General features: G+C 43.4%; 2 protein-coding genes across 2 annotated transcripts in view; one reads left to right on the top strand and one right to left on the bottom strand.

Annotated features, from left to right (window-relative positions):
• WDFY4 (WDFY family member 4) overlaps nucleotides 1-27,019 on the top strand; it is a 276,540-nt gene that overhangs the window by 189,977 nt on the left and 59,544 nt on the right. The window contains exons 45-46 of the mRNA XM_004432449.3: nucleotides 1,880-1,965; nucleotides 3,492-3,554. Of these exons, the coding sequence (XP_004432506.2) occupies nucleotides 1,880-1,965; nucleotides 3,492-3,554 (149 nt within the window). The remainder of the gene's footprint in view (nucleotides 1-1,879; nucleotides 1,966-3,491; nucleotides 3,555-27,019) is intronic.
• Nucleotides 11,312-15,439, bottom strand: LRRC18 (leucine rich repeat containing 18). The gene is made up of 2 exons (XM_004432450.3): nucleotides 14,676-15,439; nucleotides 11,312-11,333 (listed from the first exon to the last, which is right to left on the bottom strand). The coding sequence occupies exons 1-2, from the start codon at nucleotides 15,437-15,439 to the stop codon at nucleotides 11,312-11,314; spliced, it is 786 nt and encodes a 261-aa protein (XP_004432507.2).

Consider the following 27,019-nt stretch of genomic DNA (forward strand, 5'->3'; position numbering starts at 1 on the left):
CCCACCCCTGACCATGGTTCTGGGCAGTGTGGCCAGCATGAGCTAGTGCTGACCTTGGCTCTGCCACTTTAACGCAATTGGGCACCTCTCTGGGCTTCCATTTCCCTCCGGTGAACAAGCAACCACGTCTTCTCTTTTCTACCATTACGTATACAGCACTTAGCACATTTTTTTGGTGCATAGCATCAAAAATATTTTTTTATGATTATTTGTCTACCTTAGAGGTTATATATAGTAGAAATAGGTATCAGTAAGTGAGTTTCTTTCCCCGCAGTAAACGGTGATTGTTTCCAGATGGTTGGTTAGCCTGACAGTGGTGGAAGCCAGAAATGGGAGGGCGTGCAAACGTGGCCAAGTGGGGCGAGGGGATGGGAGGTGGGGGGCTTTGTGAGCAAAGCCACCATTTCTCCAGCCCTGGATTCTCCCGGAATAAAAAGTCAGATCCTGGCACTCAAGGTTGCCAGGGCAAGCCGTAGCCTCAACAGATTCTACATCCATCGTCTATTTGCACGTTATTTGTATTTCAATTTGTAGAAAAAGATCCAAGGTTCTCATGTGCTCCCGCAGAGGAGAGGGGATTTGCATGATCATCACAAACACGCTCCCTCTGCTCCGGAGCCTAATGAACTGGACTTGGAGAAGTCCCTTCCAGCAGGTGGAGGCAGGACCTGACTCTGCTGTTGGACGCAGCACTCCATCGCTGAGTCTGACCCTCACCCACCCCATCTGTGCCTCCATGCCAAGCCTCACCCCTCCCAGACCCTCCCTCCAGTGCTGGCAATTCTCTCCCTGACCCCATCTCATCCCTGAGCCTCGTGCTGTATGTGGACTCACTCTATCACTATTCCAAGTCTGTTATTTACATAGCGTGGATTGGAAGGGAGGCAGAGAGGGAGGGAGGAGGGAAAGGAAAAAGAAAGGAAAGCATGCTGATTTCGTTTAGGCATCAACAAAACACCCTTGAAACGACATTGCTATGTCAGTGCGGCCACATCAAAGTGGCTCAGCAAACGGGCTTGGCGAAGTGCCCTGTGCCTTCCGGTCTGCAGGTCGGCATAGGAATCTGCTCAGATTGGGAGCTGCACCCACGCAACCAGCTCCTCTGGTGTTTCTGCTAAGATGACCCTTTGGTTCAAGAAACCAAACCCTTGATCCATAAGTGAAAGTGCATGAAGGTGTTAGCAGGCACTTTCGTCCCTTTGTCGGCCCCTTGCTTGTCCTGGGGGTGGAGCTCTTGCTTCCTGCTTCAGCCAAAGGGACGCTGAGGTCCCCTGCCCTCCTACCCTTTCTGCCGGGCGCCCCACACATCATTTCACCTGGGTCTTCATACTCCCCGCCCTTGTGGGAGGTTGGAAGGACGAACCAGGAAGGGTTGCCTGCGTCAACCTAAATGAAGAGGTAAACTGAGGCAAGCTCGAATTACCAGAAATTGAGTTTATTTGGGAATAGCAGAGGAATCGCAACTCGGGAAATGCAGGCTGTAGCAAGCGACAGGCCAGTCTTCTGAGGGTTCGGTGGGGCTATATTTAAGGGAAAGGAGGGCAAATCGGGGAAGGCTAGCCAGAGCCCACACAGTAAGCTCATTGCTTGAGGGTGGGGAGGGATTCTTGGCGATGTTCATTGGTCAGGAGATGTGTCTTAATCTTCTGTAAATCAGGCATTGACGGGAAATCAGTGTCTTAATTAAGTTCCATTCCTCTGAGGGCATATGTGTGAGATTCTCCATTTCATATCCTCCAGTTCCATTTTATATTGAAACCCTTTTACACCTGACACAGAGACCCTAATGACCTATGACCCGTTGCCAGTGGCTCTGTTGCTTGGGGGCATCTCCACTCAAGGAAACTTCAGGAGCAGTAAAAGGGGTTTCTCTTTATAGGACATCGCCCTGGAGATCTTTTTCCATAATGGATATTCCAAGTTTCTTGTCTTCCACAACAGTGATCGGACTAAGGCCTTCAAAAGGTAAGGGTTTGAAAACCATGCTCTGAGGAAACTGATCATGAACCAAGAGCAGAGGAACAGAGACTGTTCAGCTCTGTTCTCAGGAGAATTGTTCTCAACCCACAGTCAGCAGGATTTAGGTTAGACACAAGGAAGAACTTAGCGCCCCGGAGAGCTGTTGAATTATGTAACAAAGTATAGAGAAAGCTATAGTAGTGCCTTCCCTAAATCCTGGGAAACAGATCCATTCCCTGGACTGAAGTGATTAGGACAGTCATGTCTGAAGGGAGAAAAAACTGTGCAGACACAACATATTTGAGAAAGTGGCTGTTTAATGAGCCTTCCAGAATTTTCTGGCTTTATTTTCTAATTTTCCAAGTAATTTTTTTTGGCTTAATCTTTCTTTTTGATCCCAGTTGCCAATTTCAGTTGTTCTTACTTCATATTTCATTGGAAAGAATTCCAAACAACTGATTCCCCATTTCTGCATGCAACATCCTTTTTCTTAAAGAGAGAAGCCTGCTGTTTAATTCTCTTCTCCAAATAGATTAATCAATCTAAGAAATTTAAGCTAGTGTCTAAATTTTTAATACTAATGGTTATTTATTATTATTAAAGTTATAGATAGAGGGATTTGTAGAGAATCTAGAAGGGATAGAAGGGAAGGCGGGTTCCTAGCCATAAACAGACCACATAGATGTTGGATTAACAGAGGGGGGTGGTTACGTTTGGCTCCACTTTGGGCTGGAAGTTCTGAGGTGAGATTTGACATGTCTGGCCTGAATGTCCCAGGCCATTTTGTGCTCAGAGGGTCTAGCCTTGCCTTGCCGTTGGCTCTGGCCAGTCACTGGCACCAGGACCAGCTGCTAGGTCCGAAGGGCAGGGCTGGAGTGGGGAAAACGGGAAAAACAACTCCGGCAGAGAGGCTGTTTGCACCAGGTCTGGGCGCATCTCCATCGACTGCGTGCCTGCCTTTGAGGTTCTTCCAAGGCCTGCTGTTCTATGGCCTCCTAAAGTTGCCTTCCAGTTCTGTTTTAGACCAAACTGAAGAAGGAGGTGTGCAATGCTGAACCTCACGTTCCTTTCCTCCTGTGATTTCTGTGTGTTAGACAGTTTTCCACAGTTAATCTAGAGGTCGTATACATCCAGCTCAGACAGTGAACGTTGCCCAACTTCACCCCCCCCAGCTCAAGGAGCCTTAAATTAAGATGACATTTGTCCCCAGAGTACAGCAGTGGGTGCTAACATTGGCAACAGAAATGCCCAGTGCCTGGCCCAGAGGAGGCATCTAAAACATGCAGTTTTTATCGTAACTATTGTTTTCTTGTTGTCATTATTATTATTAAGGCTAGGGTGTGTGATGCCGGAGGGTGCTGAGGAGGGGTGCCTCAGAGGTACACCCAGGTCTGGGGTTCACCCTCTGGGGGCAGGATGAGGCCTGGAGGGGCAGGAGTGGGCCTAGCCTCTTGTCTGGCTCTGAAATATCTCCCTGGTGGGGGAAGAGTCTTGACTCTGCTGACAGAAGACTCCTTTCCCTCTTTGTGTAGCTTCTGCTGTTTCCAGCCCAGTTTGAAGGGGAAGGGCGCCGCGGAGGAACCCCTCACTCTAAGGTAACAGTGCGGGCTGGAGTCCAGCCGTGCTCTCTGGGTGTGGTGCTGGCCTTGCTTTGATTTTCTTCATTTGCCTGATCCTACTGTAAAGAAGTCACGCAAAGAGCACCTCAATCTGCCTTTTTCTTTATTTTCCTCTCTCCCATCCCCACACAACCCTCCTGCTACTCCTGAAGTTCTGCCAATTAAAACTCTGCAAACAGACTTGAAGTCCCACCTGGCCTACGGCTTTTTCAGACCAAAATGGCAGGAAATGGCCTTCTGCCTGTGGTGGCTGGGGGCAGGTTGCCCATAGAGGTGTCAACCCAGGCCCAACCTTGGCATCGGGCCCTCAGGTAGGGAGTGTGAGCAATCCCAGGTCTGTCCTTCCTCTGTGAGGCTCTCTGAAAGCTCAGAAGATAAATTAATGTATGGTGCTGTGCAAATCAGATGTGAAGTGATGAAGCTATGATGTAGAACATCTTTCCCAATCAATGAACTGCCTGCAGCTCCTTCCCAAGGACCCGCTTTACAAGTACCCAGTTCTCCAGAAGTCTAAATCCCAGTCAGTGGCTGCTTTTATTTTGGTTAGGAATGAGAATAGAAGAAGAAGATGGTTGCTGGTTTTCTCTAGGTGACTGTGGGGATAGGGTAGGGAGGGGTGTCTCCAGGAGTGGTATTCAAAATATTTATAATGACTATGAAAAGGGTACAACCAAGTCATTCAAAATTATTTATCGATAGCTTATGGGTGATGTTTGCTGCTGGACAGAGCAACAAGCAAAATACTCAAAATTTCCCATCCTCATTGAGTTCGCATTCTCATGAAGAAGATAGAAAACAATTTAGATGGCTGAAATGTAAAGCATATTAGATAACAATAAGTATAAATATAAAAAACAAAGCAGATGGAGGTAGGGATTGAAATCTCAGACGGGGTGTAAGGGAAGCCCTCAAGAAGAAAGCAATATTTGAATTAAGAATTGAACAAAGCAGGGCAATAAGTTACGCAGACAACTGCAGAAAGAGCATTTCAAGCCGAGGGAAGAGCAGAACAGGGGAGTGTGTGGGCTCAGCTGGGGCCAGAGTGGTTGGGATGCAGGGAGCCAGCGGGAGGAGAGGGGAGAGGCAATGGGCTAGTTCAGGTAAGTCTTGGGGGCTCATGGAAATGGCGTTGGCTTTTACTCTGAATAAATGGCAAGTATTGGAGGAATGATGTGACCTAACTTAGATTTTGAAAGACTCACTTTGGCTGCTGTGTTGAGAATAAACCATAGTAGTTTTATTAGCAGATGCTGGACGACCTAATGGTTAGGAGGCTTTGCAGTAATCCAGGCGAGAGATGGTGGTGGCCTGGATCAGCAGAGTGGCAGCATAGACAGTGTGAAGCGCTCAGAGTATGGACACATTTTGAAATGTATGTCTGATGGGATTTTTTTGTTGACAAATCAAGTGTGGGGTATGTGTGTGTGAATGAGAGGACCTGAGGACAAGACCAGGGACTTAGGCTTGAGCAATAGGAGAATGGAATGGGGAAGACCACAGAAGAACCACTTGGGGTGTGGTGGACAGCAGGAGCTCAGCTTTGGACATGCTGATTCTGAGATGACTCTGGGGCATCCAGGCGGAGGTGTCATGGAGGCCATGGGACGTATGAATTTGGAGTTGAAGGGAGAGGTCCAGGTGAGATGTAAACTTGGAATAGTATTTAAAGCATGAGCCAGGACAAGATCACCAAGAGAATGAGTACACGTGGAACAGAGGTTTAAAGATTGTGCCTTGGGGCACGCCAGCCTGCAGAAGTTAAGGACATGGGAGGAACCAGCAAAAGAGATTGAGAAGTTGTCACCAGAAAGGCAGGAGGAACTGCAGGTGTGGACGATAACCTGGAAGCCAGGTCAAGTGTTTCACGGAGGGATTGGTCAACTGTCTTGCTGATCAAATGTTGTTGCTAGGCCAAGTAAGATAAGAACTGAGAAATGACCACTGAATTTTGCAACATGGGGCTCATTGATGACCTACAAATGACCAGTTAGAGTGGCTGCCAGCAGAAGCTCTCTGTTGTGCCAGGTCATAACCCTTCAGTTGGTAGATTGTGGGGAAGTCCAGGGCATGCTAGGGGGTGGGCTAGGAGGCCCAGGCAACAGTGGGCCACTGGAGGTGGGGTAGCTTGGGGTAGCTGTTTACCAACTGGTATGGACGTATTTCAATAGTTCAACAACAGTACAGCCCGAATTGTGTGTATCAGGTGAGTATCAGCCCTGGTGATCTCATATTGTTTATGTTTCAAATAAACCATAACGTCCACACTTGGATTTCTCTGCAATGTTTCAGTGCAAGTGATATAAAGCCATTTCAAATGAACTGGAGCAAAAAAGAGGATTCATCACCTCACATACCTGTGAACCAACAAAGGTCTGCCTCCAGGCATGGCTGGATCTCTGGACTCAGTAAGTCCGCAGGACACTGTGGCTCTCCATCTCACAGTGAGGATTTCCCCTGGGTTGGCTCTGTTCTTGGCAGGCTTTCCCAGCATAACAGCATGAAGGTCCCCGCTGCTCCAGGCTGACAGTCAGTTACTTAGGAATTCCATCACATCAGGAATACTCTGTCTCAGTAATTCTAGCAAAAATCCCAAAAGTGATTTTCATTTGCCCAAGTTAGGTTGGTGCCATCCCAGAACCAGTCAAGTGCTTTCACCGGCCAGATCAGGGTCATGTGCCCACCCACCTTCTGGGTGTGGGGTCAGTCCCACCCAACAACATAGACCAAACTGAGAGGAGGGTGCTTCCCAAAGAGGATCTAGGTTCTGTCATCACAAGCGGGGAGAATACTGAGGGGTCAACAAAAGCAGATAGTCATCCACTGCTCCATCCAGAGAGCTCCCCCAGGGACCACAGCACTCATGAGCTCCATTCTCTCTCTCCCTGGAACTTCTCTCTCCTTGCATCAACTTTGACACAAGTCGCTTCACTGAACTCCATTCGTCTCTGCAGGTTACTGTCTTATAAATGTAGTATATATGTAATATCACCCAGTGGTCATGTAGCTGTCCCTATAGCTGTGAGTGGCACTCTGTTCATTCCTATTCCATTGTTCTTAGGGGTGCTTTACCCCAACAATGCATACCCTTATCCACACAGGTAAGCTTCTAAATTTCTGCTCCAGATAGAGAGGGAGCAGACAGAGGAGGAGCAAAGGAAGAATGCATAAGAGGAGCGAAATCGTGGCTATGGCCACTGGGTTGGGGGTCTGTACAGAAATGACTGCCAGGTGGCAGAAAGATAATTCTCAGCCTGGGGATGAGTCAAATGTGTGGAAATTACTCCTCACTCATCCACAGGGATGACTCTAGACACCAACCTATATCCTACCTTGTACCTGTGGGACAGCTGATCACTATGCTGATTTTATTTCCATTGTGTTTATATTTTCCATCGTGGTCATCTGAGCCCAGGGGAACAGGATCTTCCAGGGCCATTCGATGCCCACCTGGCACAGCCCCAGCACAGCTCCAAGCATGGAGACCTTGGGAAATATAAAATGGGACAGCTGCTGGGGTCAATTGGGAATGATGCACAGTGCTCCAGAGAAATTCTTGTCTAAGCTCATGGAAGGCGAGCTTTGACAAAATGAAGAAGCCCCAGTGGGAGCAGTGGTCCTAGGCTCTGAGACCATGCAGGCAGCCAGAGCATGAGGTGAGACTGTGCTGCAATAGACAGCATGAGGTCTGAGATCAAACTGATTTGGGCTCATAGTAGGTGCTCCATAAATATTGTGATGCCTTTGCTTAGTTTTAGAATCACCTGCTGTGTATTTTAGGCATGTCTATGGAACAATTGATTAAAAACCAGCAGCTATCTGTGCTCTCAGCTCTTTTGCATCTCTCCTTTCCAGCCCTTCTCCCACCAGCCCCACTGTGCCTTCAGGAGCTTCAGAGGGGGAAGGCAACAGTGGCCCCCAGCCTGAGGAGGGCTTGGCTGGCCATTGCCACATGCCTGGAACGAAATTGACCGTTTTCCATTTGGATTACCAAGGGCAACGCTCAGTTCAGCAGTGAGTCTTGGAAAATGCCTAGCTGCTTTCTGGACACTCTGGTGAACACGAGCTTCTCATTCTGAAGGAGGCGCAAGGTCAATTCTGAGGGTTTTCAACTGGCCCTAGATGCTTGGCTAGTGCTATAGGTTTTCATATCTTCAACCTCCAGCTCTTGGTGACTGACTTGGCCCCTCTGGAAGCCATCCCCCACATATAGGAAACCAGAGCTCTTGGGTACCAGAGTTTTGCCTGCAATTCCAGTGATGGTGGCTTCCTCCGTAACTGAATTCTGAGGAGGATCTCTGGGCCTGGATCCCAAGTGGAAAATATTTGCAAAGCCTGGATGAACTTGGGATCCATAATACATCTGTGTCTCCTCAGGGCACAAAACTAGACCATTCTGAAGGCAGCATGGCATCATACTCAGACATCCGTGGGGTGCAAGGCTTTGTGAGCCTACAGGGGCTTCTAATGTAAAGCCAGCTAGACTCCTTGGGTGAGTGTCTGACAGCTCCACAGTGTTAGACACAGGCAGGCTCTGCTGAGATGTGAGGGGGACCAGTTGCACAAATAGAAAGGATAGCTGAAGTCACAGGGAGAGGGCAGCTAGCTGAGAATGTCCAGGTGAATAAAGACACGTCCTTACACCTCAAGTTATCTGTAACCTTCCACAAAGGGCTGGAAACAGCTTCAAAATTAGATACACAGTACAACGATCCTTTAAAAATTACTCCAAAATGCCTTTAAAGGAGGAAAACAACAGATGTGATCAGGTACCTAGAGTGATCGAGTTACTCGAATTGTCTTGAAACTGCGAAAAACAAAACAGTTGTGCTGGGTCACAGCATTTTCCAGGGACAGATAACAAGAAACAGAGGGCTTTTGTGAACGTTTTTTTTTTTCTGGAACATACTTTCTCTTGGCACTGAATATCAGATTTGTCCTTGTACTGAGGAAGGCAATTCTCTTTTTATAAAACATGAAAAGAGAGCACTGCAGAATGTGATTTTTTATATTGATTCTCTGGAAAAGTAGGGCCCTAACATTTGGACTTATTTCTGCACAGGCGTTTGTCTGGGACGCTAGCCTAATCTGGCTCAGCTATCACGCTTCCCAGTGATCTCAGTTCTCGTTGAGCCCAGAATTTAGAGAACTCAGAGATATATAATTCTAGGATGCCTGTCTGGCTCTGCCTCTGTCCCATCTCTGTTGTACACAGCACACATCTTTGAACGGGCAAAGGTGTCCTTCCAGAGCCATGGTCTCTCACACAGTCTGAAATGCTCACTTGCCGTGTCATGGAGGCAAAAGCGTCCCTGGGCCAGAGGAAGCTGGTGGGGGTGAGGCAGTGCTTATATTTGGGGCCTGCTTGTATCTGAGTGTTTGTAATTTCTGAAATGTTCTTTCAATTGTATAGCTTACTTAAGTATAATGTTTAGAGTGAAATTCATTTTTTGGCACAAAGTTGAGCGTTATCCAAGTTTCCTTTATAGATTATCTTTGAAAAATATTGAAGGACAAAGAACTTAGAAAACCAAACTTAAGAAGCTATTAATTTCCCAAAGATGATCTTCCATGATAATCAGTCACACCCCCAGAGGCACCTCGGCTAGCAGCATGGAGGCTGAAATTCAAGTACCTCTCCTCCCCACCACTTCTGCTCCTTCAGCCCTGCTCACCAGAGATCAACACTGTTGATCGACTGGGAGGCTAAGAATCTGTCATGTGCATGATCACTTTCGTAACGATGGCTTCAACTCCACCACTGGGGCAGAGAAATATGCTCCTTGGGCTTCTTGGTAAAGCACAGCCCTGAGAGGGCAATTGTGGAGACTGTGTGACTCAGACCCCCGGGTCTAGAGCAGAATTGCTGGAACCAGAGGTGAACTAAGTCACCTGGTGGAGTAACCAATGCCCCAGCATTTAGAAGCTTTTCACATGGTTGGCTCAATGGGCACGAGCAGCAGATCTCGGTGACCTGCAGTGCGCGCCACCTGGGTGGTGCTCAGACCTTCCATGTTACTCTTTGTCCTTTTTGCTCATGTCTCCTCTTTGCTCTACCCTTAGCCATGACCTCAGACCCATTTCTAGGCAGAAGCCTAATTTAAGCCCCACTCTGCACCAAGCCCGTCCCCTTTGTCCTTCCAGCTCCATCCAGTCATCTTGCTTCCATGAGGGTAGGGGCAGGGGTGTGAAAACCCAGAACTGTGAAGGGAGCAACTGGCTGGTTCCAGGTCCCCACCCCACTTGCTGTTTGTGCCCAGCCATCACCAGAAAACCTGGGACGTGGATAGAGAAGCCATGCATTGTCTTTTTATTACTTTAGCATCTTTCTCAGGAATCTTCAAAGACAGGATCAACATGGATAAGTTTAGATTAGTCCAATGAGCTGAGGTTAAGGTGCTCTTTCTCCCGAAATGCCTTAACTCTGGGATGGTTGAGGAACTTATAGGTTGCCATAGTTACTCATAAATTAGCACTTGGCGGATGTACGAGAATCTGTTTATCGCTGCATCTGAGCTGTGATTGTTTAAAAATTTTATTTTATTTTAAAATAACTACAGATTCACAGGAAGTTGCAAAAATAATACATAGAGGCCCCTTGCAGCCTTCACATCATTTCCCCCAATAGTTACGTCTTATGTAACTATAACAAAATTTTAAAACCAGGAAATTGACATTGGTACAATATGTGTGCATAGTTCTGTGTCATTTTATCATATGCGTAAATTTGTGTAACCATCACCACTATCAACATACACAATTATCTTTATCATCACGAAGATATCTCTTGTGCTACCACTTTATGGTCATGCCCACCCTCTACCACCCCTCATCAACCTTAAAACCTGGCAGCCACTTGATCTGTTTTTCATCTCTGTCATTTTGTCATTTAGAGAATGTTCTATAAATGGAATCAGAGAGTATGTGACCTTTGGAGATTAGCCTTTTTTACTCAGAATAATGCCATTTGGATCCATCCAAGTCGTTGGATGTATCAATGGTGTGTTCCTTTTTATTGCCGAGTAATGATCATGATATGAATATGCCAGAGTTTGCTTAACCATTTGCCTATTGAGGGAAATTTGGTTGTTTCTATTTTGGGGCTTTTACAAATAAAGAAGACTATTTACATTTAATGTAATCATTAAAATGTTAGGACATGAGTCTGCCATTTTATTTTTTTTTTACTACTTTTTTACCTGTTTTTCATTTCTTTGTTTTCTTTTTCCTGCCTACCTGGGCATTACTGAAAGATTTGTTAAAATTCCAGTTAGATTTATCTATAGTATTTTTGAGTATATTTCTTTATAAGAACTTTTTGCATAAATTTTAGTTGCTGGAGGTATTGCATCATATATAACTTATCACAGGCGACTGCTGTCGAGATTTTACCAGTTCCAGTGAAGTGTAGAAACCATAAGTCTTTTAAGTCTTAAAGTCTTCTTCTAAATCTTGATCTATAATTGATATCTATCATTTTCTTAAATATTTCCTCTCAATGCATTAAGGAAAACCACACCAAATATTTCCCAAAATCATTTTCACACACACATGGTCTAAAGCAAAGAGAGACAAAGTGAATTGAAGAAGCAAGTCAGTGACTTGGCCAGCACCAGAGAGCCTGGTTTCCAGAACGTTCCCCTTGCCACTCTATTTCTTCTCCTGAGGGATCTTCTTCTGCAGAGCTGTTTATTCTTGTTGGCTGATTAGTCTTCAAGTTTTTTCCATAAGCTGCTCTAGGGAGATGTTGAGCGTATCCTGGGGATGGAGACATAAGGAGCTGAGGCAATTACTCCAGGTCATGGGGGTAAAACATAGCAAGGGCAGAGGTCATACAGGGGTCACCTAGCTCATGCCCAGCTGTCAGAGAAGGTGGTGACTGAGTTGGTGTGAAGAGAGTTTTCATTCTGTTTGAGGAAAGAGAAAGCTCACGGTCTTCCTATCAAGTGTTTTTAGGCCTAATACAATTTCCAGGAAGTAAAGGTGACTGGTATTTTAGAGCATGAAGGAATGTCAACCTCAAACCTTTTTCTTGACAGAAAAGAATTAAAATGTAGAAGATGACTCCTAAGTGATCTCTATCTCCGGTCTTTGCTTCATCCTACTGCCAGGGTTTCCTGGCTAGCAAGGTGTCTAACGTAAATGTTTCCTGTGGCAAGTCAAAGCCCCCTGCCCATTTATTTCTCAATCCTGGCGAAGTTAAATGCACTTATAACCCCTTCCTAAGACATGGCCAGAAGAATGAAGGCATAGCAAAGCACCTAGATCGAGAATGGCACATAAATGTCGCATTACATGCCAACCACTCAGTTGGCAGTGAATCCAGAAGAGGTGGCTGGAGAAGGATTTTGAGGACCAAGTGCAGCGGGGGAAGTGGGCTGCAATAGAGCAGGAGAGGGAGTAGAGGGTCAGCCCCATGGCCCAGACCAAGGTCCTTCTGAGGGGCACAAGGAGATCTTTTTTCTTAACTCCTGTTCTTTGCTGATCCTTTTTTATGTCTAAGAAGGGAACACTAGTTCTAAAGAAAAAGTGTCTCAAGGGGAGGAATGGAAATGGGCAGTATCCAAAATAAGTAGCCACCCCTCGCAGCTGGGATCATGCATCCCTACATGGATTCTGTCCTTCTTGGGTCAGAGATGAAGTAGCTAAAATAGCAGGATGGCTGCCTCGGGGACATGTTCACCACCCAGCGCGCTAGCGGTGGCTCCTGAGCCTGAGGCACGGCATCTCATCATGCACTTCACATGCGTGATTCTTCTTCTGAAGGGCTTCTAAGAAGTCATTTCAGACGTTACATGAAGAGAAAAATGTAGAGGACAATACTCAGTGCTGGCAAGGATGCAGTGAAATGGCTTCTCTAATATATTATGGTAGGTATATAAATGTGTGTAAACTTTTTATAAGCTACTTGATAGCATATATCAAAAATTATTTTAAAACAACCACACCCTTTAACACAATATTTACAACGATGAAGCTATACCAAGGAAATATTGCAAAATATTTTTAAAATCTTAATCATACAGGCATTCATCACAAAACTATTGCTATTAGTGAAAAACTGGAAACAACTTAAATGCCCAACAGTAACTTATAGTCATGCGTACCCATCCTGCAGATGTTTTAAATTATGGCTGTTAAGAGCATGCAACAACATGGGTTTCAAAGCAGGATAAATATGACATGAATGCTGTAATTTTAACTACATACAAAAATATACACAGAAAACCAGTAAGGAAAGCTGTCAGTACTGTAGCTGGCTTACACTGTAGAATTGTGGCTACTTTAAGCTGCTATATTTATTTATTTATTTTTTATAATTTTATTTATTTTTTCCCCCAAAGCCCCAGTAGGTAGTTGTATGTCATAGCTGCACATCCTTCTAGTTGCTGTATGTGGGACGCGGCCTCAGCATGGCCGGAGAAGCGGTGCGTTGGTGCACGCCCGGGATCCGAACCCGGGCCGCCAACAGCGGAGCGCGCGCACTTAACTGCTAAGACATGGGGCCGGCCCTAAGCTGTTATATTTAAAACTATGTTGTGGTTTTATAATGGGAAAACGTTTAGTAAAGGGAAAAACTGAAAAGGGAATTTTGAATCTCTGTCTTCAGAGGTTTTAGTAATATGATGGAGTTGTCACAGCTAAGCATTGCAAAGGAAGATAAGCAGTGAGGAATGAAGTAACGAACTATGCTGTCTGCTATGGTTTATAATGTGAACAAGAAATAAGTTGGTCCCACTGAACTAATGACGTCTCTCAGTGCTTTCCATTGACCGCTGCAGAACTTGCCACCAACGTGGGCATGTCTTGATTTAAAAAAAAAACAGTTTCCTAATGATGTCTTCCTTTTCAGCCATTTGAAGGTGTGAGTGAGTGGTATAGAGAAGATTCTCAGCTACTGTGAGGATTGACCCTACCACTGTTATTTCTGCCAAAAGATCGAGTGTGAGCAGGGACACTGTCAGCTTTGAGATGCACCAAGCTCTGGTTCTTACAGAACTGACGTCTATGGAGTACGGACTCTGTGGGCCACCTGCTTTTGATGCACAACCACCCTCCATTATCATTCCCACTTTACAGATGAGGGAACCAAAGCTAAATAAGACGCCCAAGGAGATGGCAAGTAAGAAGCACAGCTGCCCTGGACCTATATCTGTCCAACTCCAGAATCTTTGGCTCTTCTCTATGCCAGGCCAGCCCTGCACACCGTGTGGCCATGATCTCCTAACTTCCTCAGACAATGCTGTTCTGCCCTGTCCTCTTTCAACTGGTCTTCCCCACAGGTTGCACAGGGCAAGCCAAGCTTTCCTCCACTGGCCACATTCCCTGCACCTAGCACAGTGCCTAGTAAGGTATTTATTTATTGACTGCACCAGCCCGTATCTGCACCCATTCTTCCCTCATTCCCACAAGGGTCTGGAAAAGCTTTGGACATAATAACATGGGAATGCAACCTGATTCATTTACAGCCACTCAGGGGCTCCAGGTTTAGTTTAGAAAACTTCTAGAGTAAATTATGCAAGTGCAGATAAGAAAAAGATAGTACTGCTTTGAGCCCAAGATGTTACCTGCTGATACTTAATGATAATATCTGCCCATCTCTGTGACCCAGTTTTGTCCCCTTCCCAAGACTAAATGTCCGTCTGCCCTCCTACAAACCCATGCTCTGCAATTCCTGACCTTTGAAGCCGTGACCCAAAGCATTCCCACAGAACAAACCCACATTTGAGAGCTGGCAGTTGGTCCTGAAATGTGTGCTCACGAGACCAGGAGTGTGCTGGCACTATTAGCTGCCCAGGCTGTAGGCAGGAGATGTCTGGGGCAGAAGTGAGATGGATGACCTTTTTCTGACTCATTGTGCCTGTATATGTGGGTGTGTGCACGCAGAGAAGAGAGAAACATGTGGAACGGCGAAGAACTAAAAGCCCTTCAGTCAACAAAATCACAAGCCAAGGAAGTAGGGAGAGGTATTTTATAGGCTTCGCTGGAGGAGCTATTGCAGTGATGAGGGAATCCCTCAGTTTCCTATGGATGCTGCCCACTGCCATCTTCCTTGCCTCCCTTTTCCCTTCCTGCCTCAGGGTCAGGGTCCCAGGTCACCTCCACTCATCCTGGGACTCCTTGGCCATGGAGTTGGGTGAGACCAAACTGGAAAAGATGGCCTTTCTTGGTGTCGTCGTGGCCATGTTCTTCATTCTGTTCAGCCTGTCCCGGGCCTGCTGGCATTTTCTCAGGCAAGGCCCACACAGATCCTTCTCCTCCACTAGATACAAGTTGTCCAGCCTTTTGATGGATTCTATGAACATATTCGACTCTTCCGCCTTGGGAAAGGGGTTTCGCTTTGTGTTCAGCTTTTTCAGCTTGGGGAGCTTGGAGATGCTACTGGGGATGCTGTTCAGCAGGTTGTCATGGAGCCCCACCTCATGGAGCTCCTTCAGAGCACCCAGCGTGGTGGGCACGCTGTCCAGGTGGTTCAAGCCTAAATTCACAGTGCGGATATTCTTGAGCTGATTGAGCTCCACAGGCAGTCCGTTGGTGGTCAGCCTGTTGTTGCTGACATTGAGGTAGAGCAGAGTAGTCATCTGGCCGATGGACTCGGGGAGCTTGTCGATGTAGTTGCTGTGCAGGTCCAGCCACCGTAGATTCTGGAACTTGGAGATTGAGTCAGGGATCTTCCTGATCATATTCCGGCTAAGATCGAGCTCATCTATATCATTCAGTCGCAGAATACACTTGGGAAAGTTGGTAATTCCCATCTTGCTCAAGTCAAGGCGTTTTCTCCCATCAAATGTGATTTTGATACAATTCTTGGCCACATTGAGGGTGATCTTCTTGCCCTTGGGGCCTTTCCCACCCTTGGCCATGTTCTCTTTTAGTGAGGGAGAATGTTTGAAGTATGTTGTCTGATTGGTAGGTGATCAGTTTGAGGAGTAAGTCGCATGAAACAGCTAGAAGATATACTCTGATAGGAAGAAAAAAATATCTAGTTAGGAGATGCCGTGAGGGTGCTGGACTCCCCCCAAATTGTAATGCTTTGCTCTCTATTGGTTTAAAAGGAGTGAAAGAGGAGAGAAATTAGGGCATGAACAGAAGTAACCTAGCCAAAGACCTTCAGCAAATTGAACGCCCTCTTCAGACCTCAGTGTTCCCAGATGTAAGATGGAAGGTGCAGGGGTGGCCTGAAGGATGCTCGATGCCCCTCTGGCTATGCCATTCCCTAACTTATGAATCTCACCATTGTCCTGGACATTCACATACTCCCCTCCTCCCCATGTCCAGGGCTAGGTGTATGTGTGTGTTCTTGGATATTGCCACTTCCCAGACCCTCACATAAATCGAGGGTTTACTTCGAGTTATCCCACGATTTCCTCAGGGTAGGCCTGCTGAGTTCTCAGAAGCAACATAGCCTGGATATGAGGGAATAAGGTGGGAGTTAAGAATGACTTATGTATTACATGTCTCTTCACCTTCTGAGTCCAGAGGAACTAGTTAGGCCTTGCTGCTATGCCTGCATGGCAATAGGAACGGCACAGAAAAGTCTGTCTCTCAGCCCACAAGTAAGAGGATGTGCCTACACCCTGCCCATGAGCATGGAGCAGGCCGGGGTTGAGCCTGGCAAAACATAAAAGGGACTGCTGCCTTTTTCCACCTCCTACCCCTTGACTTCCTCCCCTCACATCCTTCACACTGAAATTCACCTGTACACACCTCCGCACGGATGGGTGTGGTGATAGTCATGACTGCCACTATACAGAGAAGCAGATGTACAGAGTGATGGGAGATTCTGGCCTCAGGATGCTTGGCTTAGAAGTCCAGCTCTGCCATGAATGAGTCTCTTAAATTTTAGTGCCTCAGTTTCCTCATTTTTCAAAATAGTCCCCCTATAGGGCTCTTAGGGAGTGTGAATTATCTAAACTATACAGTGCTAACGATAGCGCCTAGCACATAGTGACAGCTTGATTAATGTTAACTATTAAGTATTATTATCAGGAACTTTGGATATATTGATTTTAGTCCTCACAATCTGGCAAGATCCATAGGATTATCCCCGTTGTAAAGGGAGGAAGACTGAGGCTCAGGAGTGAGGAAGGTCTACAGCTAGGAAGAGGAACTTCCTGTCCTAGGAATTGTCCTGTCCTGTTCTGGAGGCTCTTTTCTTTTCTAAAACTTGCTGTCTCTTGCTTGCTGATTTTCTATTTTAGACCAAACTCCTATAGCAAACAGAAGCATGCTGTCAGGAGACAAATGCTTACATTGCTTCCATTTCCCCAGGATGGGCAGGAGGGGTGCCAGATAGTTTCTGTGCTTCATCATACAGGCCCTTTATCAGGAACCAAGTTTATATAACACATGAAGCGCCAGCAATCAGCTGTGTGAGCTTATCATCGCATTTTCCTCATATAGTAATCCTCAGTGTCAAAGGGAAGTGGGTAAAAATTGCCTTCCACATTCGTACTATCAATCCCACTACAGTCATGTGCTCTATAATGACATTTCGGTCAATGATGGACCACATGTACAACGGTGGTCCCGTAAGATTAGTGCCATACAGCCTAGGTGTGCAGTAGGCTATACCCTAGGTTTGTATAAGTACACTCTAGGATGGTCACACCACGACAAAATCTCCTAACAATGCATTTCTCAGAATGTGTCCCCATCCTTAAGCGATGCATGACTGTATTGCCACTCCTAGCTGAAGGGCAGAGGGTCCCACTCTGTGCAAGTCCTATTGGATCAGAGCCTCCTAGAATGGATGGAGGTCCCTATAGTAAACCATTGAGAGTATTCTCAGCTCACAGCAGCATTGACGTTCCTTTCAGCAGGCCTTGTAAGCTAAACCTATTCTTTAAAAACAATGGACCAACCACATTCATGCATAATTAATTGGCTGGTTACCAAAGACAGTAGTGTGTTCACCAGTGTTGAGGTTTCTATGTCATGCAGCTCTGAGAAACCAGATGGGATAAAGCAGCTTAAAAATGACAGCTGGGCTCTCACTCAGTTAAGAGGAAGGAAGTGCGCTCTGCCCCATCTCACTCAATGAGGGCAGCTCCAGGCTCTAGAGAGATTGCGCAGAGCAGCTCTCTGAGGTCTCTGGAGAGAAATAGTATCAGACAGATTGGAGAAGGAGCTGAAACGTAAGACCGACTTTGCACTGGTGATGACAGAAGGATTTCCAAAAAAGGCTTTTCTCTCCAGCCAAGGAACAGGAAAGAGGGCCTTTTAGGGTCAGAGAGAGTAAGGGAGATCTCCTGTTTTTCCCTTTGTTTTCTCCATTCTTTCCTGCCCCAGGCAATCCTGTATCACTGGAGTCAGCCAGGGAGGCACCAAAAACTCTGAGGAAGGAAAACCGTTGTCACTGACCAAACTGTGGTAGCAAGAGCATGGAGGTTGCTTTTTTCTCTAGTGCTAGCTTTCTCCAGCTTTATCCTAGTGCTACTTGGCCCTAAAGGCAGAAACAGTGGCAGAAAGTATACAGCAGATTTAGAAAACAAAATCCTGGATTTCTAGGCAGAAGAACAAGGTGGGGGGAGGGTGGGGGCAGCTCCTGGGGAGCCACAAATTACTGGGGAGATTGCAAAGAGGTAGGAGTTTAATAAAGTTGCATAGGAGCTCCCGGATGCACCTGAGCTGCCTATACGTGGATGAAACCCTGAACAGGGTCTTCAGTGCCTAATCCTAATCCCTGAACCCAGGCTTTGAGAATGGAGCCAGGAGATAGACCTCTGTGCAGGTTCCAGGCTGGTGCCTGAGTGGTAACGTGAGGGACTGATTCAGACAGCACTGTCAATTCTGTGAAAACTGAAAGGACATTATAACAATAGGCTATAGAATCTACAGAGGGTTTGCTAGAACTTGTAGCCCGTGATTGCCTGCTAAAAAATATATAGGTAGATATTGATATCGATATGTGGATGTATCCTAGAAGAAGGAGAGGAAATAGAATTGTGGTGCAGAAAATTTGAAGGAAAAATGGATAAAAAGTTCCAAAAGTTGGTTAAAGACATAAAAATTACAGATGCAAGAAGCTCAGTGAACTCCAAACAGGATAAATAAACTGAAAGAAATCCACACTCAGACACGTAATCAAACTGCTCAAAATTAAAGAAAAAACTTAAGACCTGCAGAGAAAAACAACACGTTACCTACAGGGGAACAGCAATACGAATGACTACTTGTTTCTCATTAGAAACCATGGAGGCCAGAGGTACTGAAAAAATGTTTTTTAAAGTGCTGAAACAAAAGAATTGTCAACCAAACAGAGAATAAAGGCAAAATAAAGATATTCTCAGATGAATGAAAAATGAAGGGATTTGCCACTAGTTGAGCTGCTGAAAAGAAACGCTAAAGGAAGTTCTTCAGATGAAAGGGAAACAATACAGTAGTCTTGTTCACGGGGGAGATGTTCTAAGATCCCCAGTGGATGCCTGGAACGATGGGTAGTAGCGAATCCTATATATACTATGTTTTTTCCTATACATACATACCTATGATAAAGTTTAATTAATAAATTAGGCACAGTAAGAGATTAACAACAATAACTAATAATAAAATACAACAATTATAGCAATATACTGTAGTAAAAGTTGCCATAGATCTTAGCAATCTCAGCATATGATTTTTTTCTTCCCTTGCCAAGAACTTTCACATTTTCACTTAAAGGAAGCATTTTCTAGATTCTCTTTGGCATATCTGAATTGCCAGTATTGTTACTCTCGCACTTTGGGGCCACTGTTAAGTAAAATAAGGGTGACTTAAACACAAGCACCGTGCTACCACGACAGTTGATTTGATAACCGAGACGGCTACAAAGTGACTCTGGGCAGGTAGCGTATACAATGCAGATACTCTGGACAAAGGGAAGATTCATGTCCCAGGCAGGACCGAGCAGGACAGTGTGAGATTTCATCATGGTACCCAGAATGGCGTGCAATTTAAAACTTATGAATTGTTTATTTCTGGAATTATCCTTTTAATATTTTTGGACCACAGTTGACCATGGATAACTGAAACCTCAGAAAGGGGGGACTGCTGTACTAGAGAGAAACTTGGACTTTGAGAATAAAGAGAGAGCAGTGAAAATGGTAAATATGTGGTAAATATAATAGTTTTCTCCTTTTAAGATCTTTAAAATATGTGTGGTGGTTGAAAGCAAAAATTATAACACTGTCTGATGGGGTTTTCAGTGTACGTAGATGGAATACATAGGACCACTACAACATAATGGGGGAAGTTAACGGGACCTATATGGTAGGTAAGGTTTTGCATTGCTTTTGAAGTGGTAAAATATTAGTTTTAAGTGGTTGTAGAAAGTTAAGTATGTATATTTTAATCTCCAGTGCAATCACTAAAATAATATACAGAAAGACACAGTAAAAAACTAAATATATAAATTAAAATGAAGCAGTAAAAAAATTCAAATGATCTAAAAGAAAGCAAGAAAAGAGAAATGGAACAAACAGAAAATTATTAAAATCGTAGACCTAAATCCAATCATATCAATACTCACATTAAATGAAAATGACCTAAATACACCAATTAAAAGCATAATTATCAGAATAGTTAATAAAAGAAAAAGACCCAATTATATGGTATCTATAAGAAATCTGCTTTAAATTAACAAATGTAAGTTAGACTAAAAGAATGGAAAAAGACATACTATGCAAACACTGAAGGGAAACAGGAGTGACTTTATTAATATCAAAGTATATTTCAATAAAAATTTACCTGAGATTAAAAAGAATACTACATAATGATAAAAGGGACACTTTACCAAGAAGATACAAAAATCCTAAATGGGTATGTACTTAACAACAGAGCTTTGATATAAATGAAGCAAAAACTGTTAAAATTGAAAAGTGAAATTGACAAATCTATCATTAGAGTTGGAGACGTCAATACTCATCTCTCAATAATCAATAGAACAACTAGAGAGAAAATCAACAAGGAACAGGGTTTCTCAACCTTGGCGCTCTTGACATTTTGGGCTAGACAATTCTTTGTTGTTGGCAGGGGTGGGGCAGTGATGGGGGAAGGCCTGTCCTGTGCATTGTAGGATGTTTAGCAGCAGAAGGCCAGAAGATTCTACCCCCTAAATGCCAGTAGCTCTCCATCAGTTGTAGCAATCAATAATGTCTCTAAACGTTGCTGACTGTCCACTGGGGGGCAAAATTGCCCCCAGATGAGATCTACTGATATAGAAGAACTAAACAGTACCATCATCCAACTGGATCTGTTGATATGTATAAAACACTCTACCCAGTAACAGAATACATGTTCTTTTCAAATGCACCTGGAACATTCACAAATATAGACTATATTTTTGGTCATGAAATAAACCTTAATGAATATAAATGAATTGAAATTATACAAAGAATGTTCTCAGAAAATAATGGAATTAAATCAGAAATCGGTATCAGAATGGTAATTGGAAAATTTCCAAATAGCTAATAATTAAACAACATATTTATAAATAATCCATGAGTCATTCCAAGAAGTCTCAAGGGAAATAAAAAAAAATTTTGAGCTAAACAAAAATAAAAGTAGAACATATCAAAACTTATAGTATGCAACAAAAGCAGTGATTAGAGGGAAATTTATAGCTTTAAATGTTCATGCTAGGAACATTTTAAAAAGTAAGAAAGGTCTCAAATCAATATAAACTTCCACCTTAAGAAACTGGTAAAGAAGAGCAAAATAAACCTACAGCAGGCACAAGGAGGAAATAATAAAGACAACAGCAGAAATCAATAAAATTGAAAAGAGAAAGACAATAGAGAAAATCAATGAAACTAAAAGCTGGTTCTTTGAAAAGATTAATAAAATTGACAAATCTGTAGCCAGACTAACAATGAAAAAAAAGAGAGAAGACATAAATTACGAATATCAGTAATTAAAGAGAGGATATGACTAAAACCCCACAGACATTAAAGGGATAATAAGAGAATAGTGCAAACAACTCTAGAAAAAACTTAGATAAAATCAATCACAAACTAAAAATCTCACCCATGAAGAAATAGACAACCCATAAAGACCTGTATTTATTAAAGAGACTGAATTCATAGTTGAAAAGTTTCCCCAAAAATCTCCAGACCCAAATGGTTTTATTGGCAAATTCTACCAAACATTTAAAGATGACAACACCAATTTTACATGATCTTTTCCAGAAAATAGAGGAGAGAGCCAATGCTAACTTATTTTCGTAGGCCCGCATTACCCTGATATTAAAATCACACAGACAATATAAAGAAAGAAAACTACAGACCAATGTCCCTCAAGAACATAGACACAAAAATCCTCAACAAAATATTAGAAAATTGAATCCAGCAATATATAACAAGAATAATATATGACAGCCAAGTGGGAATGCAAGTTTCATTCAATATTCAGAAATCAATGTAACACAGCATATTAACAGACTATAAAGAAAAACATACATGATTATATCAACTGATGCTGAAAAAACATGTGACAAAATTTAGTATCCATTCATGACAAAAACTCTCAGTAAATCAGTAATAGAAAAGCTCTTCCTTAACCTGATAAAGGGCTTCCACAAAAAACCCACAGCTAATATCATACTTGGGGACAGAGTGCATGCTTTCCCTGCTAGGTTTGGGAACAAGGCCAGAAGGTAAACTCTCACTATTCCTATTCAATATCATATTGGAGAGTCTAGCCAGTGCAATAATGCAAGAAAACTAAAATGCATACACATAGGAAAGAACAAAATAAAACTGTCCCTATTCACAGATGACCTGATTGTCCTCATAAAGAATCCCACAGAATTTAAACAACACTCTTGGAGCTAATTAGTGACTTTAGCAAGGTTGCAGGATACAAGGTTAAAATACAAAACCCCCGCTGAATTTCTATATCCTAGCAATGAACAATTGGAAACTGAAATTTGAAAAATAATAATGCTCCAAAAAATAAAATACTTGTGTATTTCACATAAGTAACAAAAATGTGCAGGATTTCTCTGATAAAAATTACAAAACACCGATGAAAGAAAGCAAAGAAGATCTAAATAAACACAGAAACATACCATGATCATGAGTTGGAAGACTCAATATAGTTAAGATGTCAATTCTTCCCAAATTGATCTAAAGGTCAATGCAATTCCAATAAACACTACAGCAGGATTATTTGTATATATGAACGAACAGATTCTAATATTTGTATTGAAAGGAAAAGAAACTAGAAATCCAAAACAATTCTGAAAAAGAAAAATAAAGTTGGAAGATTCATGCTTCCCTATTTTAAAACTTACCATGTAATTACAACATGTGGTATTGGTAGAGGGACAGATATGTAGATCAGTGAAATAGAAAATAGAGCCCAGAAATAGATAGACATAAATATGGCCAATATGATCAGTTGATTTTTGACAAAAGCTCAAAGGAAATTCATGGAGAAATAATAAACTTTTCAACAATTGGTGTTGGAACAATTGCTTACCATATGCAAAATTTGAATCTCAACCTAGTGAACTTTGAGTTAATTAACTCAAAATGGATCATAGATGTGAATGTAAAATGTAAAACCATAAAACTTTTAAAAGAAAACATAGAAGGAAAATCTTCATGACCTTGAGTTAGGCAGAAGTACAATCCATAAAAGAAAATATTGGCAAATTAGACTTTAACAAAATTTAAAAGTTTGCTCTATAAAAAGAAAAAACTGTTAAGAATGAAAAGACAAGCTACAGACTGGAAGAAAATATTTTCAAATCATATATCCAACAAAGGACTAGTATCCAGAATCTATAAAGAACTCAAGGTCAACAGTAACAGAAAAAAATGCAATAAAATAATGCCCAAGAGATTTAACAAGACATTTCACCACAGAAGTGATATGGTTGGCAAATAAGCCCATAAAAAATTACTCAACACTATTAGTCACTAGGGAAATGCAAATTAAAATCACAATCAGATGCCACTACACAGTTATTAGAATGTCTAAAATAAGAAATAAAACATAAAAACCAACAGTACAAAGATTTGGCAAGTATGTGGAGCAACTAGAGTGCTCCTATATTACTTATGGGAACTCAAAGTGGTGCAGTCACCTGAAAAACAGTTTGGCAATTCCTTATAAAATTAACCATAGACTTATTATATGACCCAGCATTTCCCCAACTAGGTATTTACCCTAGAAAAACAAAAACTTACGTTCACACAAAAACTTGTTCACATGTGTTTATAGTTTCTCTATTCATAATTGCCAAAAACAGCAAAAAACCCCCCAAAGGTCTTTCAGTGGGTGGATGATAAATAAATAGTGGCATATCCTTTTAATGGAGTACTATTAAGCATAAAGAGGATGAATCTACTGATGTATGCAACAACTTGCATGAATCTCAAAAGCATTTTACTGAGTAAAACAAGCCAATCTCAAAAGTCTACATAATGAATGATTCCGTTTCTAGGACATTCTGGAAAAGGCACAACAGTAGGTACAGAAAACAGATGGGTGGTTACCAGGGATTAGGGGTGGGGAAGGTTTGACTTGAAGGGAGCAGTCTGAGCTTGGGGACTACCAGAGAGTTTTCTGGGGTGCTGGACCTGCTTGTATCCTGACTGTGGTGGTGGTCATGTGAAGCTGTACGTATGTTAGAGCTCAGAGAACCGTATACAAGAAAAGGCAATTTTACTGTAGGTAAATTTAAAAATATTTTAAAATCTTAAAAATATTTGGGGCTCCATGTTCTATTTCTGTTGCTCTTACCATGGCTGCTTGCTCAGCCTCGCTTAGAAGTCTGTGATTTTTGATGCCCCCACTGAGCCGTTCTGCTCCATAAAGGGTATCCACGTGTGTACCATGTGGGCACTGCTGTGGTACAGATGCATATGCCTACCGTGTATGTGCACACGTGCACTCTGCAGGGGACAGCTATACACAGGGTGGTGTGCCAGAGAGTGTCCTACTGCACTTGAGTTAAAATCTTAATTAAAAAATGATGGACTGAGATCAGGGGAGCCTGTGTTCTGATCGTGTGTTTATCAATGACTTCTCCTCATGGTAGGGTTGCCAGATTTAGCAAATAAAATTACAAGATTCCCAGTTAAATTTGAGCTTCAGATAAACAACAGATAGTTTTTGGTATACATATGTCCCAAACATTGCCTAGTTCTGTATTTTATTTGGCAACTCTATTCCATGGGCCTAAACAAATAGTAAAGTGTCCTTTTTCCATGATCCTTATTAGTCCTTTGGGACTAATTTAAGCCAAGTCCATGTGCTTATTCCTGCTTGCATTCATTTGTTCACTCACTCAGCAAGTATATTGAGAGCCTCCTATGTACCAAGCCTCTGTGTCACACAGGTGAGCAGTAACCAGGCCACTCCCCAGGCTCAAAGCCCCTAAAATCTAGATTGTTACTGATGCTGACCATCAGATTCCCCTGAGCACCCAAAAGCCTGGCTATCTTTCGTATTTCTTATATTTAAGATAAAGTTCAGCTCAGGGAGGCCAAACACACCAAGCACGGGTTAGAGGAGCCCTGGATGGGGATGGTGCTTTCAGTAGACTGGAGATCCAGCCAGTTGGGCTCAGCTGAGCCTGCTCCCCACAAACCACCCACGCTGGGATAAGAAGCCCTCCTAGCTCTGATGAGTGAGGGGGAGGAAGCAGCATGGAGCTGTCTACATTAAGTTTCTCCATTAGGGAGCTTCTCTCCAACAGACCCCTTGGCTCTGAGCCTACTCACTAATCACTCACAAGGCAAAGTAGGGGCTGGCTGGGATAATGCACTTCACCTCCTCTCCAGCTTGTCTGGGTCCCCAGACAGCCCCAGGCCAGATGAAGCATGATCGGGTCCCACCCCCTCATGCTTCTTGTCAGGGCCACCTTACCTGGCTGGGACCCTTGCTCTTGGTTATGGAGGGCAGGGTGTGTTGTGTTGCTCAGGGTCCATCCTGATCCTGATCCCCTAAGCTACTGAGTGCTACTAGAAGCAGACCAGTGCCAGGAGCCCCCAAAGACCAGGGACATCCCTTCTCTCATTTGACTCTGAAAGGTCAGTATCCTGCCCAGGTCTGCCCATTGAGTAGGAGAGTAAGTATCGGCAAAAGAAGCATGAAAGAGATGATCTTTTGATACAACTAAAACTGGTTAGATGGCTTGTTATTATCCATTCATAGAATCCTCAAATGTCAGAGTGGGACCAACCCACACAAGGAAGCTGGCAATTATAGAGAGGAAAAGATTTAAAGAGATGAACAAATAGATGGATAGATAAATGGACAGACAGATGGATGGACAGATGGAAGGATAGACAATTAATAGATTTCATTTCATATGAACAGCTTAGAAGCCCAAAATGAGAAGTTTTGAAATATACGCTGTCTTTTGTCTTGTACAATTGGTTTTTAGCCTTTGGAAAAACTAGACCAGTTGGTTTGACTTTAATTTCTAATTAATTTTTCTATCTAGTCATTGTGAATCAAACAGCATGGTGGGACACCCCATGGATATCTAAATTAAAAATGTAATGGCAACCTATATTTTAATACCGTCAGAATATCTGCAAGCATCTTCAGTTGTAAGATCATCATGATCACTGATAATAGAATTTATCTGGTGCTTCACACTCATATATCTTTATATCTTTAAGTAAGGCTGACTTCGTATATATCTGATATCTTTAAACATTTTGCTAACATGACCTCACAATAATTACTTCACTCTTTTGGCTCATGCATTGAGACACAGGGTAGACACTGAAATCCCAAAAGTCAGTGCTATTTCACAGCCAGTATTTGGGACTGAATTCATAGCAAACTTCATGCCAAGATGAGATGAGATGAGAAATATCTTTTGCTTGTGGGCCATCTCTTAAGGGGATATAATGCAAACTTCCCTCAATAAAGTCACTCATTCAAAAGTCATTGCATTTATTCTCTCTCCTGACTCTCATGAGACCCACTCACTAGACATGTAACAGGGCAGCCTTGCCTCTGCTGTGACTTCCCACACCACAAATCATTCCATGTGCCCTCCACCCCTTCCCAGAATGAGCTGGACCTTCACTGGAAGCCACATGGCAGGTGGAGACGTGGGTGGTCACTGTGGGGCCGTCTGTGGAGTGGGTGTGTCTGGAACCTCTGGCCAGGCCTCTGAAATAGGCACTAATGTTTGACTCGGGCATAGTCTGCACTGAGGGGAAGAATGACCATTCGTCAGCGCCCACTCTGGGTCAGGAACTGTGTGCTCTGCTACATGCTTTACAGTGTTATCCGGTTTTTGGAGTAGAGACTCACTGGGGGTATAAACATGAAGTGCTTTTATTTTTTCCACAACTGCCCCATGCTGTGGTATGTCGACTCCTCTTTCCTATGTGCAGAAGGACAGATTGCTAGGAAGGGGACAAACTAGAGGCAGAAAGATTTCTGTGGAGCTCACAGCAATAGCTCCACCAGACGCTTGGCAGAGCTGTTGG

This window comes from Ceratotherium simum, chromosome 6 (genome assembly GCF_057802395.1).
Source record: "Ceratotherium simum simum isolate JZ-2026a chromosome 6, ASM5780239v1, whole genome shotgun sequence".
Classification (NCBI taxonomy): domain Eukaryota; kingdom Metazoa; phylum Chordata; class Mammalia; order Perissodactyla; family Rhinocerotidae; genus Ceratotherium; species Ceratotherium simum.